The sequence below is a fragment of the Phascolarctos cinereus genome, unplaced genomic scaffold (genome assembly GCF_003287225.1).
Source record: "Phascolarctos cinereus isolate Bilbo 61053 unplaced genomic scaffold, phaCin_HiC Scaffold_3;HRSCAF=262, whole genome shotgun sequence".
NCBI classification, from domain to species: domain Eukaryota; kingdom Metazoa; phylum Chordata; class Mammalia; order Diprotodontia; family Phascolarctidae; genus Phascolarctos; species Phascolarctos cinereus.
This window is the reverse complement of record NW_027555736.1, coordinates 29505409-29518589: the sequence shown is the minus strand read 5'-3', so window position 1 is coordinate 29518589 and position 13181 is coordinate 29505409. Positions and strand designations below refer to the sequence as shown.

Below are 13181 nucleotides of genomic sequence, written 5' to 3'. Positions count from 1 at the left end.
TATTGTCATTCCCTGAGGGAAGAACTGGGATCAGTGGATGGGAGTAGCAAAAAAGCATATTCTGGCTTGAGGAGAGGCAAAACTTCCTAGCAATGAAAGCTGCCCCATCTGTGAAATTGGCTCCCCGGGGAGCTAGTGAGCTCCCCATTACTGGATGTCTCCAAAAGAAGGCTGTATGGCTATACCTCAGTGGGGCTGAAGAGGGGATTCTTTTGCAGACTCTTGTTGGAATAGTTGGCTTCTGATCTCTCTTCCATCTCAGATTCTGTGAGACTGGATTCTTCCACAGCTGAAAAATATTTAATCAGTGTTTAATTGGTTACAGAACCAGTGGGGAAAAAATTCCTTCCAAAGTTGAGGCGAATGATCTGGCCCAGCTCTCTAGTTGCTAATATGTGAAAGGGGGACCCTCTGAGGACAGTCTTCTTCATGCCAGGCCATGGGTGAAGGAGAGAGTGAAGCTACGATGAATGAGAATAGGAAACTGGCGTTCCTGCACAGTTTCCCCATGACAGCAATTTACTTGGTCACTTTGAAGGAAAAGAGGGAAAGTTTTTAAGGACACCTCTCTTTTCTTTGCTCAGGTAAGCAGGGCTTTTATTAGTTTCTGATGTCTTTGTCAAATGGCCAGAGACAAAGCCTGAAAAGCAAATGTCTGGCTTGGAATTGAGGTGGATGGGTAATTCACTCTTGGGGGCTTTCACTCACCACCTTAAACAGTATCAGATTTCCAGCAAGTCCAGGCATTTGACCTCCTGACTGTGCTATGGAGTAATTCCATGGGCCCATTAGGGCCATCCCCCTGTAGGAACCACTGTCATGAGCTCTTATTGAGACAGTTGTTGCCTCTGATACAATGTGTCGGGATGTCATTGTTCTCTGGCTGGAGGGCACAATGGCAGATTCTTTGAGTTTGCTGAGATCAGATAAAATGGGCTTTCTTGTATAGAGAGGCCATCTCATTGCCCTGTGGTGTCAGTTTGGCCCATGTAATTCTTGAGCATTTACAAGAGTCTATAAGCTCGGTTTCTTTATCCATAAAATCAGGATAATAACACCAATAGTAGTGGTAATAATAATAGATGCCAATTATAAAGTGTTTCAAAGATTGTAAAATGCTTTACATTGTTTCATTTGTGATGATAGACTTGTGAGGCAAGAACAATGATTGCTATTATCATACCATTGTACAGATGGAAAAACTAAGGCTTAGTGAAGTCAAGAGTCTCATATCATTTTTTTTTAGACAATTGAGGTTAAGTGACTTGCCCAGGGTCACACAGCTAGTTAAGTGTGAAGTGTTTGGTCTGAGGTCACATTTGAACTCAGGTCCTCCTGACTTCAGGGCCAGTGCTCTGTCTACTGTGCCATCTAGCTGCCCCCTGAAGTCAAGAGTCTTGCCAAGGATTATAGAACCTGTAAGTTTCTAAGGCAGGATTTGAACCCAAGTTTTCTTGAATCCAAGTTCTGGCTCTTGAAGGGATATTTTGAAGAAAGTGTTTTTTTTTTTAAACTTGAAATGCTCTATCTATAGGTTTTTTTAAAATTGCTATTATGATGATAATGCATGTTCAGAATGAATCACAAGAAGCATTTACTAAGTGCCTGCTATATGGAAGGTACTAAGTGCTGGAGACACAATGATAAAAATCCTTGCCTTCAGAGAGATGGATGATATTGTATTCATTGCTTGGTGTGATAGAACAGCTACTGCACTCAGAGTCAGGACACCTGAGTTCAATACTTTGCTCTGGCAAGTGCTAGCTACATGACCCTGGATGAGTTATAACTGCCCTCTACCACAAGTTTCTGATCAATAAAGGGGCATAATGGTATTACCCACCTCAAAGACTTGTGAGAAATGCACTTGTTAAAGAGACAGGTGGGTGGTGCTTTGATAAAGGGCTGGACCTGGAGTCAGGAAGATCTGAGTTCAAATTCAGCCTCAGATTTTAGTAGCTGTGTGACCCTGGGCAAGTCACTTAACTTCTCTGTGCCTCAGTGTCTCATCTGCAAAATGAGGTTAACAGTATTTCCCTTCCAGGGTTGTTATGAGAATCAAATGAGGTAATACTTGAAAAGCACCTTGCAAACCTTAAAGCACTATGTAAATGTTAGTTGTTGTTACTATCATTATTTTTATTACTAAAAATCAAAGAACAACACAAGTGTGGGCTATTACTGTTATTACTGGGGCAGAGATACTCCAAATATACAAAGGAGTAAAGACAAGGTAATTTGAGAAGGGAGAGAGTATTAGCAGCTGAGAAAATGGGGAAAGGCTTCCTGGAGGGGGGTGGTAACTGATTTGAGCCTTAGAAGCAGCTAGATTCTAAGGAAGCATAAGAAAAGAGTGTATTCCAGGCACCGGGGAAGGGGGAGGTTTGGTGGGGGGGGAAGGTGGATAGTCAATGCAAAAGGTACAATGAGAAGAGATTGAATGGTGAGTCCAGGTGCAAAAATACATCTAGTTTGGTTGGAATGTAGCATGTATGAGAGAGCATCATGGGAAATGTCAGAAAAGAGATATAGGAACCAGATTAGATGTCAGGCTGTGAAGTTCCTAGAGGCAATGGAGAACCACTGAGGATTTTTGACTTTTATATTTTAGGAATATCATTTTGGTAGCTCTCTTGAGGATGGATTCAATAGGAGAGAAACTCGAATTAAGGAAACTAATTAGGAGACTATTTCAAAGTGATAAAGGCCTGAGCCAGGGTGGTGGCCACATAATTGGAGAGGAAGAATTTGAAATGAAATTTTAAAGGACTTAAGAGATGGTGTCATTTTCAGATGGGTATGGAATACAAAGGAGAGGAAAGGCAGTGTCATATGGAAGAGATGCTTCATGCTTCTGTTCTCTCTTCTGCCTTACCTTGACACAGTTGAAATTTTAAATGTTTGCCCCAGTCTGGAGAGATTCAAAGAAAGACTTGGCATTTCCTAAAAAATCAACTAAAACAAAAAAAAACCAAACCAAATAACTCAATCCTTCCTACCCCCATCCCACACAATAGAACCCCAACTCTGCTAAACATTTAAGCTCCATTCTTACCTGGAGAGTGATTGGATCTTTAATGTAAAAATTTTTGCATTCAAAGTTATTTTCCCCTAACTTTAATTGAAAAAGAAAAAATACCCCAAACATCTCCAAAACCTTGTCTTCTCTTTTGAAATTAAGTAAAACTGACCATTTATAATAATTGCTCACATTTATATGACACATTAAGGTTTCTGGAGCACTTCGTGTATATAATCTTATTCGATTCTAGAAACAATCCCATGAAGTGGGAGCCGTTATCATAATCATTTTACAGATGAAGAAACTGAGGTTCAGAAAAGGTAAGTGACTTGCCTGGGGTCATAGATCTAGCTCAAAAGTTTCTATGGGGTGAAGGGCATGGAGCATTCTGTTCCCCATCTCCCTGACTCCAAGTCCAGGGTTCTCTGTCCAGTAGGCCATGCTGGCCCTCCATGGGAAGGTGGATAAGATTTAAATGTAACTGCACTCCTATGTTTTAGTTGCTATTGGCTTAAGCTGAAGTCATGGAGCTTTTTTTATTTTTATTACTGCTGCTATTGTTATTTAGATGATGGGAAAAGGCTTAATATTGTATAACATGGCTAGAAAAATCAGCAGTGTGGCATAGGCCAAAGCACTTTTATAGAACATATTTTTTCTTAATTAAATTTGATTTTGGCCTTGTTTCAAGACCCATAGAGTTCATCATATATGTGAATATATATGCATATATATAAGCATATGTTTTCTGGGGGATTTAATTTTGTCTCCTTTAAATAATACCTATCTATGATTCTTTTACAAAGTTAAATTTATATATATATGCACACACATATTTCTAGGAGGCTTTAGTGTTTGAATTCCAACATATTTAAAATCTTCCATTTTCATTCTGAAGTTGAGATTCTAAAATCTAACATAATATTCTTCAATTGGAGTTCAATGTTTTTGACTGGCAAACAAATTAGTTTTTGAGGATCCAGAAACCCAACAAATTGACCCAGGATACTTCCACCAGTTGTATCTGTGACCCTTGGTGTTTATCCTTTACTTAGAATTCTGGGGCTGTCCTGAAAGAATTCAAGATATTTCATAACATTTCTGTGGATTAGGAGGGTTGATATCATTCTTTTCTAGCATGATTTATAAAGATGGTGTCCATTAATGAGCATGTGTGTGTTGAGGAAGAACAACTTACATTTCAATGACAATGTGTTAATTATTGGGAAATATTGGGAAAAAAGAGTGCTGAATTTTGTCAGATAACCTTGGACCAAATCCCAACTCTGCCTATGTAGCCCTGGACAAATCACTTAACCTCTACTAGCCTCAGTTTCTTCATCTGCAAAACAAACATGATAATAGTACCTACCTTATGGAATTGTTTTTAGGATCAAATAAGATTGTATACAAAAGGACACAGACTGAAAAATGAAATATTGGACTAGAAAACCTCAAAGTCTTTTCTAGTTCTAAAGGCAGGATCTTATAATCTGAAGTCTGGTTTTGGTGTCCTAAGCTGTAGAAACAAAACTGTGCTTAGATGAAAGCATTGGAGAATGATGATTCACAAAGCACATATGCATGCCAGGAAGAGTGTTCTCTTTTGGCTGATTCATTCATTAATCGGATAAGCACCTTTATTAAGTTTTTCCTATGTTTGAGGCACTGTGTTAAGTGTTGGGGATATAAAGAAAGACAAAGGTGCTATGGCTGGACATGCACATATGTACCATATACTCATTACATCAACTTTGCTCTTAAGAAGGAAATAGATTTCTTTGAACTGAGATTTGGGGTGCAATAAGGCTCATAATTAAAATAAGGTCACAGAATGACATATCTTCTTCATAGGAAATGGGACTATTACAGCACTAAATATTGAGAAAGTATCAACCTGTACCTAGATAATTCAAATTAAGCATGGAAACTTGTCTAGAATATTTCAGTGCTGAAAAAGGCAGGAGAAGTAGAAATGACATTGTTTTAGGAGCACACTACAGACTATCCAGTCAGAAGGAGAATATGGATAATACTTTCCTGAAACAGTTTGCGAAAGCGAAACAGAGGCATGACATAATAATGGTGGAAGACTTCCATGCACTTCTCTGACATTATGGCATAGTTGGTAGCTTCCATGAACAGACTGAACTTCACGCAGGTTGCTATACTGGTTAGGGTAGAAAGGTCTTCAGTATAATCCAAATTTAACAGTCCATAGGTAAAGATTTGGTTATATGAACAGAAAAAGTGGATGGTTATTGGGTGAGCAAATATAGAGGCCAAGAAAGGTCAGAACCAAGAGGCAAGTCCACAGACCAGATGAGCTTAGGAGGCAACAAGAAATCAGTAGAATCAAAGAGGGCGGGAGAAACTGAGAGGCCAAGGAGATGTCAGCAAAATACACGCACTAGAAAGATCAAAGGAATAGTCTGAGATTGAGCACAGAATTTTCAGTTTGTAATCTTGTTCAACTGAATATTCTGAAAACTTTGAAACCAGGATGTTTGGGGCTAGTCCCATCCTGGACTTATTCTTTCAGATGAACCATAACTAAGGATAGCTCTTGAACACTGATGCCATCTTTTGACTAGGGGGCAACCATATCACCAGTGTTAGAGGTGCCACTAATTGTTTAATTATTCAATAGAAGTCTCATTGTGTTAAACTACAGTATTGGATAATTTTTTGATTTCCTTTGGCAACAATTTCATACTTTACAAGGTGTAATGAAGCAAAAAGGAGAACTTCCATTCTGGATTTGATTTTGAAAAATAAGAGCCAATTTGTGGTGCTGAAATTACGAGCTCCAAGAGATGTTATCATGGAATTTGAAACAGTTGTGAAAGGGAAATTCTTGGCATAATCCTATCATAGTCATATCTCACCTTGACTCTCATAGAGATTTAGAGTTGAAAGGGACTTGAGATGTTATCTGGCATAAACCCCTCATTTTATGGATGAAGAAACTGGTGAAGTGGCTTACCTGAGAACACAAATGAGCCAAGATCTGAACCCAGGTTCTCATACTCCAAATCTAGTATTTTTCCCCACCCTGCCACTTAGTATATCCTAGACCAGCAGAAAGAAAGTTTTTTTTTTAAGACAGAGGAATGGTAACTATGAGGATATGACCCAGTGGCCCATTGGAAAGACAACTTGATAGATGGCTCTTAAAAAATGAAATTCTCACATTCTATGGTCAATAATCTCAATGAGAAATAATATCAGGGACATCTAAAGAAAACAATGTAGCCATACAGGGAGGTCTTTGGTTGATTTTTAGTTTAAAAATGCATATACAAAAGATGGAAAGGAAGGACACAAAATGAGGACAAATGCAAATGTAGTTTTTCTACTATATTCCAGTTATGAATTATAGATTTAGAGCAGCAAAGACTCTTAGAGATTATCTACTCAACCTCTTTGAGTTTTTTAGATGCAGAAACTGAGTCCTAGAGAGGTTAAGTGATTAGTTCAGGGTCATGTGAGTGATAATTTCTGAACCAGTGTTCTTTCCAATCATTGTTTCTTTTCTCATTGTACTGTATATATGTGTTTGTCAGATGTTGAACTTAAAATGATTTAGCTTATAAAGTTCTGACATTTGTGTCTATTGACAGCTGGATCTCATTTTATTCGCAACCAGCGTTGTTGAACAAAACAAACAAAATTGACTCCCAGTTGGTTTTAGGGCCTGAAGTGCTTCTGAATGGTAATACTGTCTCTGTTAGCTTTGTTTTTTTATTGGTTCAGACAAGTTTCCACTGATAGAAACCAGTTATGACCAGTTCCAATTGATTCAATGGTCCAAACTAGTTCTAACTGGTTCTAACTAGTTTCATACCTATTCCAAGTGGTTCTACTGGATTTGACCTGAGAGAGAAACATAGTTTATTCAAAGTCTAATTATCCTGTGGAACATAGGCCCTTCAAGGTCATCTTTGCTTTCTTCTTTGTAAGTCTTTGACATGGGACATTTCACTTCCAAATCGTTCCTTTCAATGGATGTGAATTAATGGACCAGGAGAAGCCATGGTGACTTTAGTCACCTTCTGATCCTTGACAGGAAAGCCTTCATTTCCAGAAGGCAAAGTCTCTGTAGAAATGCTGATTTTCTTTCCTTTTAATTGTCCATCCTTTTTAGTTCCCACATTCCTGGATATCAATGGGCTCTTGCAGACCCATTTTTAAATCTTTTATCAAAAATCTATGTTCCTCTAAGATGTAAGTGTCTACATGGATCTACTAGGAGTTCTTCAGACAGAGTGTTACCCAACTTCCTTTATAGGCTTCTTATTATAGAACTTCAAAACGTCTTCTACTTACTGTCCCTGTGATCACAGGACAAATGAACACCAGCAGCCTTGGCTCAGTTTAATTGTCAGAATCTACCACTAGAAAAGTAGACAGTAAACCTCTATGTGTGTGTATATACATACATGTGTATATATACATACATGTGTATATATATATATATACATATATGTGCACAGATATACATTTACATATGTATATATACATTCTGTGTGTGTGATTGTATGTGTGTGTGTGTGTGTGTGTGTGTGTGTGTGATTGTGTGTGGGTGTATTCTGAGGTTATAGTTCTAGAGCTTATCTTATTACACAGGTTGTTGGTTCTTGGCAAACCCCAAGAAGAAAGGTTGCTATGGGGTTTCTACATGGTTTTAGAATTTACTGAAGTCATTTGACTCTTCAGTCTGATGTAGAAGTGACTTTGAGTACTTGAAGGCAATCTTAGGGGAGAACAAGTACAGGTGATACTACTAAGCCAGAAAGGCTTTGAGTGTGGATGAATGTTGGATTTCTGCTATCTGTAGACTAGCTTAAGTCTTGAAAGAGCTGGCCAGGGATTGATGAACTTGTCTGTTACAGCCCTTCTGGAAAATGCTGGTCTAAGATGCAAAGGGTCTGTGCTTTTTTTTTTAAATATAAATTTATTTATTTTTAATTTTCAACATTTAGTTCCACAAGATTTTGAGTTCCAAATTTTCACCCCATCTTGCCCCTCCCCCACCCCAAGATGGCATGCATTCTGAATACCCCTTTCCCTAGTCTGCCCTTTCTTCTATCTCTCCCCCGCTTTCTCTTATCTCCTTTCCCTTCTATTTTCTTGTAGGGCAGGATAGATTTCTGTGCCCCATTTCTGTATTTCTTATTTCCCAGTTGCATGTGAAAACATTTTTTTAAACATGTGTTTTTAAAACTTTGGGTTCCAAATTTTCTCCCTTCCTCCCTCTCCACCCACCCTCATTGAAAAGGCAAGCAGCAGTTAGGCAAAACACTTCCATAGTAGACATGTTGTGAAAAACTAACTCTATTTCCCTTAATCCTATCCTGCCCCCCCATTTATTCTATTCTTTCTTTTGACTCTGTCCCTCTTCAGAAGTATTTGCTTTTGATTACTCCCTTTCCCAGTCTGCCCTCCTCTCTATCATCCTCCTGCTCTCTTGTCCCCAGATATGGTCTGTTGTTGTTGGAGGGCATATGTCTACTGATAAAATCCTGGATCCTCAGAGGATAGAAGTTCAGTTGAGAATGGTTGAAAAGAGTAGAGATGAATGACAGAGTCATCAGGATTATGTTAACCCAAGAAATGTTTCTGGGAGCTATCTTAGCTCTATAAACAAAGGATACCAGTTTAATCATAATAATTTGGACTTAAATTTTTTTGATAACTTTTAAAATATATTTTACCCCCCCCCCCAATTACATGTTCATTGATACCTTTAAAAAACACCAGGTATTTACTGATATATAGCCAGCCCCAAACCCAAAAGAATCTTATGAGAGGCAGCATGACAAAATATTTAGAATGTTGGAATTGGAGTCAGGAAGAGATGGGTTCAAATCCCATCCCTGACACTTACTAGCTATGTGATTATGGGCAAATCAATAAACATTTATTAAACACCTACTATGTGCCAGCTACTGTAGTAAGCCCTGGGGATAGAAAGAAAGGCAAAACCAATCCCTGTTCTCAAGAACCTCATAGACTAATGGGGACAAGGGGGAGACAACATGAAAACAACTATGTACAAATAAGCTGTATATAGAACGAATTGGAGATACTCTGAGAAGGAAGGCATAAGGGGGGTTGGGAAGGACTTCTTGCAGAAGGTGGGGACTTAGCTGAGATTTGAAGGAAGTGAGGGAAGGCAGAAGGCAGAGGTGAGGAGACAAAGAATTCCGGGCATGGAGATTCATGGAATTGGGGGATGGAGGAACACCAATGGAGCTAGTGACGTGGGTTCACAGGGTATATGGAAGGGAGTAAGGTTGGAAAGGTAGGAGGGGGCCAAGTTATGAGGGGCTTTAAAAACCCAAAGTAGAGTTTTATGTCTAATTCTGGAGTAATAGGGATCCCCTGGAGTTTTTTGAAGAGGGGGATGATGTGGTCAGACCTGAATTTAAGTAAGATTAGTTTGATAGCTGAGTGAAGGATGGATTGGAGTGTGGAGAGACCTGAGGCAGGAGACCAACCAGAAGCCTAATGCCACAGCCCAGGCATGAGGTGTTGAGGGCCTACACCAGGCTGGGGGCAGTGTCAGAGGAGAAAATGGAGCATATAAAAGAGATGCTATGAATTGACAGGATTTGGGAACGGATTGGAAATGAGGGTATGAATAAGCAGTTAAGGATGGCACTTTGGTTGAATGCCCGAGTGACTGGGAGGATGGTGAACCCTCAACAGTAACAGGGAAGTTAGGAAGATTGGGGGTTCTGGGGAAAACAGCATGAGTTTAGTTTTGAACATGTTAAGTTTGAAGTGTCTATGAAATATCCAATTAGAGATATCCAATAGGCCATTAGGAATGTGAAGCTGGAGGTAAAGAGAAAGATTAGGGCTAGATAAGCAGATCTGAAGAGATCGGCATAGAAATAATAATTTAATTCATGGGAACTAATGAGAGTCCCCAAGTGAATTAGGATAGAGGGAGAAGAGAAGGCCCCGGATAGAATGTGGGGATTTACCCACGGTTAGTGGGCATGATCTAGTTGAAGATCCAGGAAAGGAGACCGAGAAGAAATGATCAGAGATGCAGGAGGTGAATCAGGAGAGAGCAGTATCACTTAATTGCTCTGAACCTTAGTGTTCTCATCTCTTTGAAATGAAAGGGGTGGCCTCAGTGGCCTATAAAGGGCTTTCTAGAGCTAAATCTGATTCTTTGAACTTTCCTTTGTAACAAGAAAAATCACTAAGCAAAGCCAGATAATACAGATCAAATTAAATCCCATCCCACCTCTCTCTCTCTTCCATCCTGAGATCTACGGACTCCTTGAAAGCATGTGTCCTGAATTTTCATTGCATGGCTACAAAAGAATACTGTTTCAGTGTCTAAAAGAAAGCCAAAGAAAAGGAAGATGAACTCTGGGAGGGGGAAGAGGCCTTAATGCCTCAGTGTGGAATGTTACTGGCTTTTGTTATGCCATAGGAAACTAGCCGTGAGAGGGATTCAGGGTCTCATCTGTGCCTTCTTATTTTGTATGATCGTTTTGTGATCCCCGGTCTACAAATACTCTGAAGAGGGTCTACCTAATGCTCTGAAGGTTTCGCTGTGGATCTTTGAGCATTCTGAAATGCAGCACTTGGACTGTTTGTCTCTCCACATGACCAACTGGCCTCTTTTTCAGAGCATGCATTTTGTCTATTTACAGCACCTAGGCGGGTGACTGATTCACAACAGGGATGTCATAATAAGGGCTGCTTGCTACTCATCACTCACAATGCTAGTCCATTTCACTTCTCCAGGCCTTTGTACTGGCTGTCCCTCATGCCTGGAATGCTCCCTTCTCACCTCCTCTGCCTCTTAGAATCACTGGCTTCCTTCAGGATTCACCCCAAGTGACACCTTCTGCTTTGCTACCAAATAAGACAAGTCTAGTTCTGCTTTCCTGGGACCTTATAGCTCCTTTCAGATACTGGAAGAGAGTCATCAGTTCCCCTGCTAAGTCTTCTCTTCTCCAAGAGGAACATCCCTAATGCTTCAACAGATCTTCATGAGACATGAACCCAAGCCTCTTCAGCTCCTTGGTGTTTCTCCTCTTATTCTCCAGCCTCTTAACATCCTTTAAAAATGTAGTGCTTGAAAATGACCAACTCTTCCAGGTGTCATCTGACCAGGGTAGAGTAGGCTTGGGAGGGGATGCCAGGAAATGATAAATATGTATACAAATACATTCACATACTTGCACATTATATATTATCAACGACTAAGTTTGACTAGTATTTGTTTTTTGATACCATTTACAAAATAAATACCATACGTGATAATTTTTTAAATGGTATAGCCAATTCTCTACCATAATCTCAGTTCACTCTAAAGTTAACGGAGAGATATTTTCTGCAAGAGGCGTTTCCTGACCTTCTTCCCCCCTCTCCCCAGCCAGTGAATTCCTTATGAGATTAGTTTCCTTTTATACTATGTATCTCATATGTACAGGTTGTTACATGCTGTCTCTCTCATTAGAATGTGAGCTCCTTGAAGGCACACACCATGCTTTTGACTTCCTTTGTATCCCCAGGGCCTAGTACAATGCCTGGCACACAGTAAGTACTCAATAAATGCTGATAGACTGACTGCTTAAAGAGGTTGCAGTGGTATTAGTTACAAGGGGCTGCTTACAAAAAATGGTGTGAAAGGTATCAGAGTGGTAGATGGTCACAAAAGGGGAGTCTGCCATCTCGTAGGCAGAGTAAGAAATAGCCAATGGAGAGGTCTCATGTTCTGGTAGCATTATTGCACGGTGAATAGATATAGAAGAAGGTTCTCAGCATGGAGAGTGGACTTCCTCCAGTGGATTTCCAGGAGGACTTAGACAAGAGGCATGGAGGGGATGTGATTTGCACCTTTGGAGGGAGTGTCCACATGGATGATTCATGAACTAATGGAACTGAAGGTGCAAAAGTTTACACGTTAGAGAAAATGAATGCTTCCCCTTGTCCAGGGGTACCCTGGAGCCAGCCCTAACTGGCACTGAGAGCTGATTGTTAAATTTTCAGTGTGAGAATTTATACCTTTGAAATAAGCAAGTATTACAAATCAGGGCTTGATTTATTGTTTTATTGCTTGTCTAGACTTTGGAAAGTGATGAAGAAAATGTTAATGTATATTAAACTTAGAAGTATGTCAGAAGTACATTTTCTTTCTCAGAGAGCTGGTTGTTTTTACCATTTTACCAACACACCCCTGCTTGTGCCTAAAATAACTTAGGGTGTGGCTAAAATCACAGAATGCTCTGCCTCTTCTTTCTATTAGCAGGTACATAATGCACATTTGTTGAGTTGGGTTGAATTGAGTTGAGAGGGTGGGGTTAATGGGAAAGGGTTGCTACCATGAAACTTTATCACCTCTATGATTCTGCCTAAGCTTGGCCCTGTCCTCCAGAAATTATTTTGACTCTCTTATAATTGTGTGTGTGTGTGTGTGTGTGTCTATTTTTGTCCTTATGCACAGGCAGCATGTCAGCTGAGACACCGATCCAACTGAAAATGAAACCCCAGGACTTCCAGATCCAGACACATACAGTGGAGAAGCTATTAGAACCTCTCATAATCCAGGTAGGAAGAGCATAGAAATCACAAGGCATGCTCACACCTGTGGGATGGAAAGAGAAGTGGGCCAAAATGGCCAACAGAATGATAAAATATAGTTACTTACTTATGTATGTGAATACACCATCTGAAGCCATCCTCTACCTTTGAGGCTATACTGTATTTTAAGGAATGCCATTTTATTTGAAAGTATTTGTATCAATACTTTAATGGGTCTGTGGTCTCATCTATGTCGGTAGGTCATGCTAAAGTTCAGAAAGCCACACAAATTTGCTTTCTTTTCCTATATAACTGTTGTCCATATCTTTCCATCAGTATTCTACAGAGGTTCCACACATGCTATTTTAAGGGAACCTAGCAGTGCAGCACATGGGCTGCCCATGTATTTTTGTGATCAGAGCTAGAATCATAACAGAACCACTGGAGATCACCCCATGTGGTAATGTGGGCTGGGGGAATTCCTCCTGTGGGACCACAGAGCTTCCCTGGGGTTAATAGCAAAGCCTTACTCTCTCTTCCTAGCCCTCAGGGTGCCTCCCTTCTGTCACCAGAGCTCCCCAGGGATTCACAGAACCACAGAAGG

General features: G+C 39.9%; 1 protein-coding gene across 3 annotated transcripts in view; it reads left to right on the top strand.

The window, feature by feature from the left end:
• CTNNA3 (catenin alpha 3) overlaps positions 1–13181 on the top strand; it is a 1889266-nt gene that overhangs the window by 31914 nt on the left and 1844171 nt on the right. For all 3 annotated transcript variants that reach the window (XM_020998213.2, XM_078150742.1, XM_020998214.2), the window contains exon 2: positions 12501–12604. In XM_020998213.2, the coding sequence (XP_020853872.1) occupies positions 12506–12604 (99 nt within the window). In that variant the 5' untranslated portion in view covers positions 12501–12505. The remainder of the gene's footprint in view (positions 1–12500; positions 12605–13181) is intronic.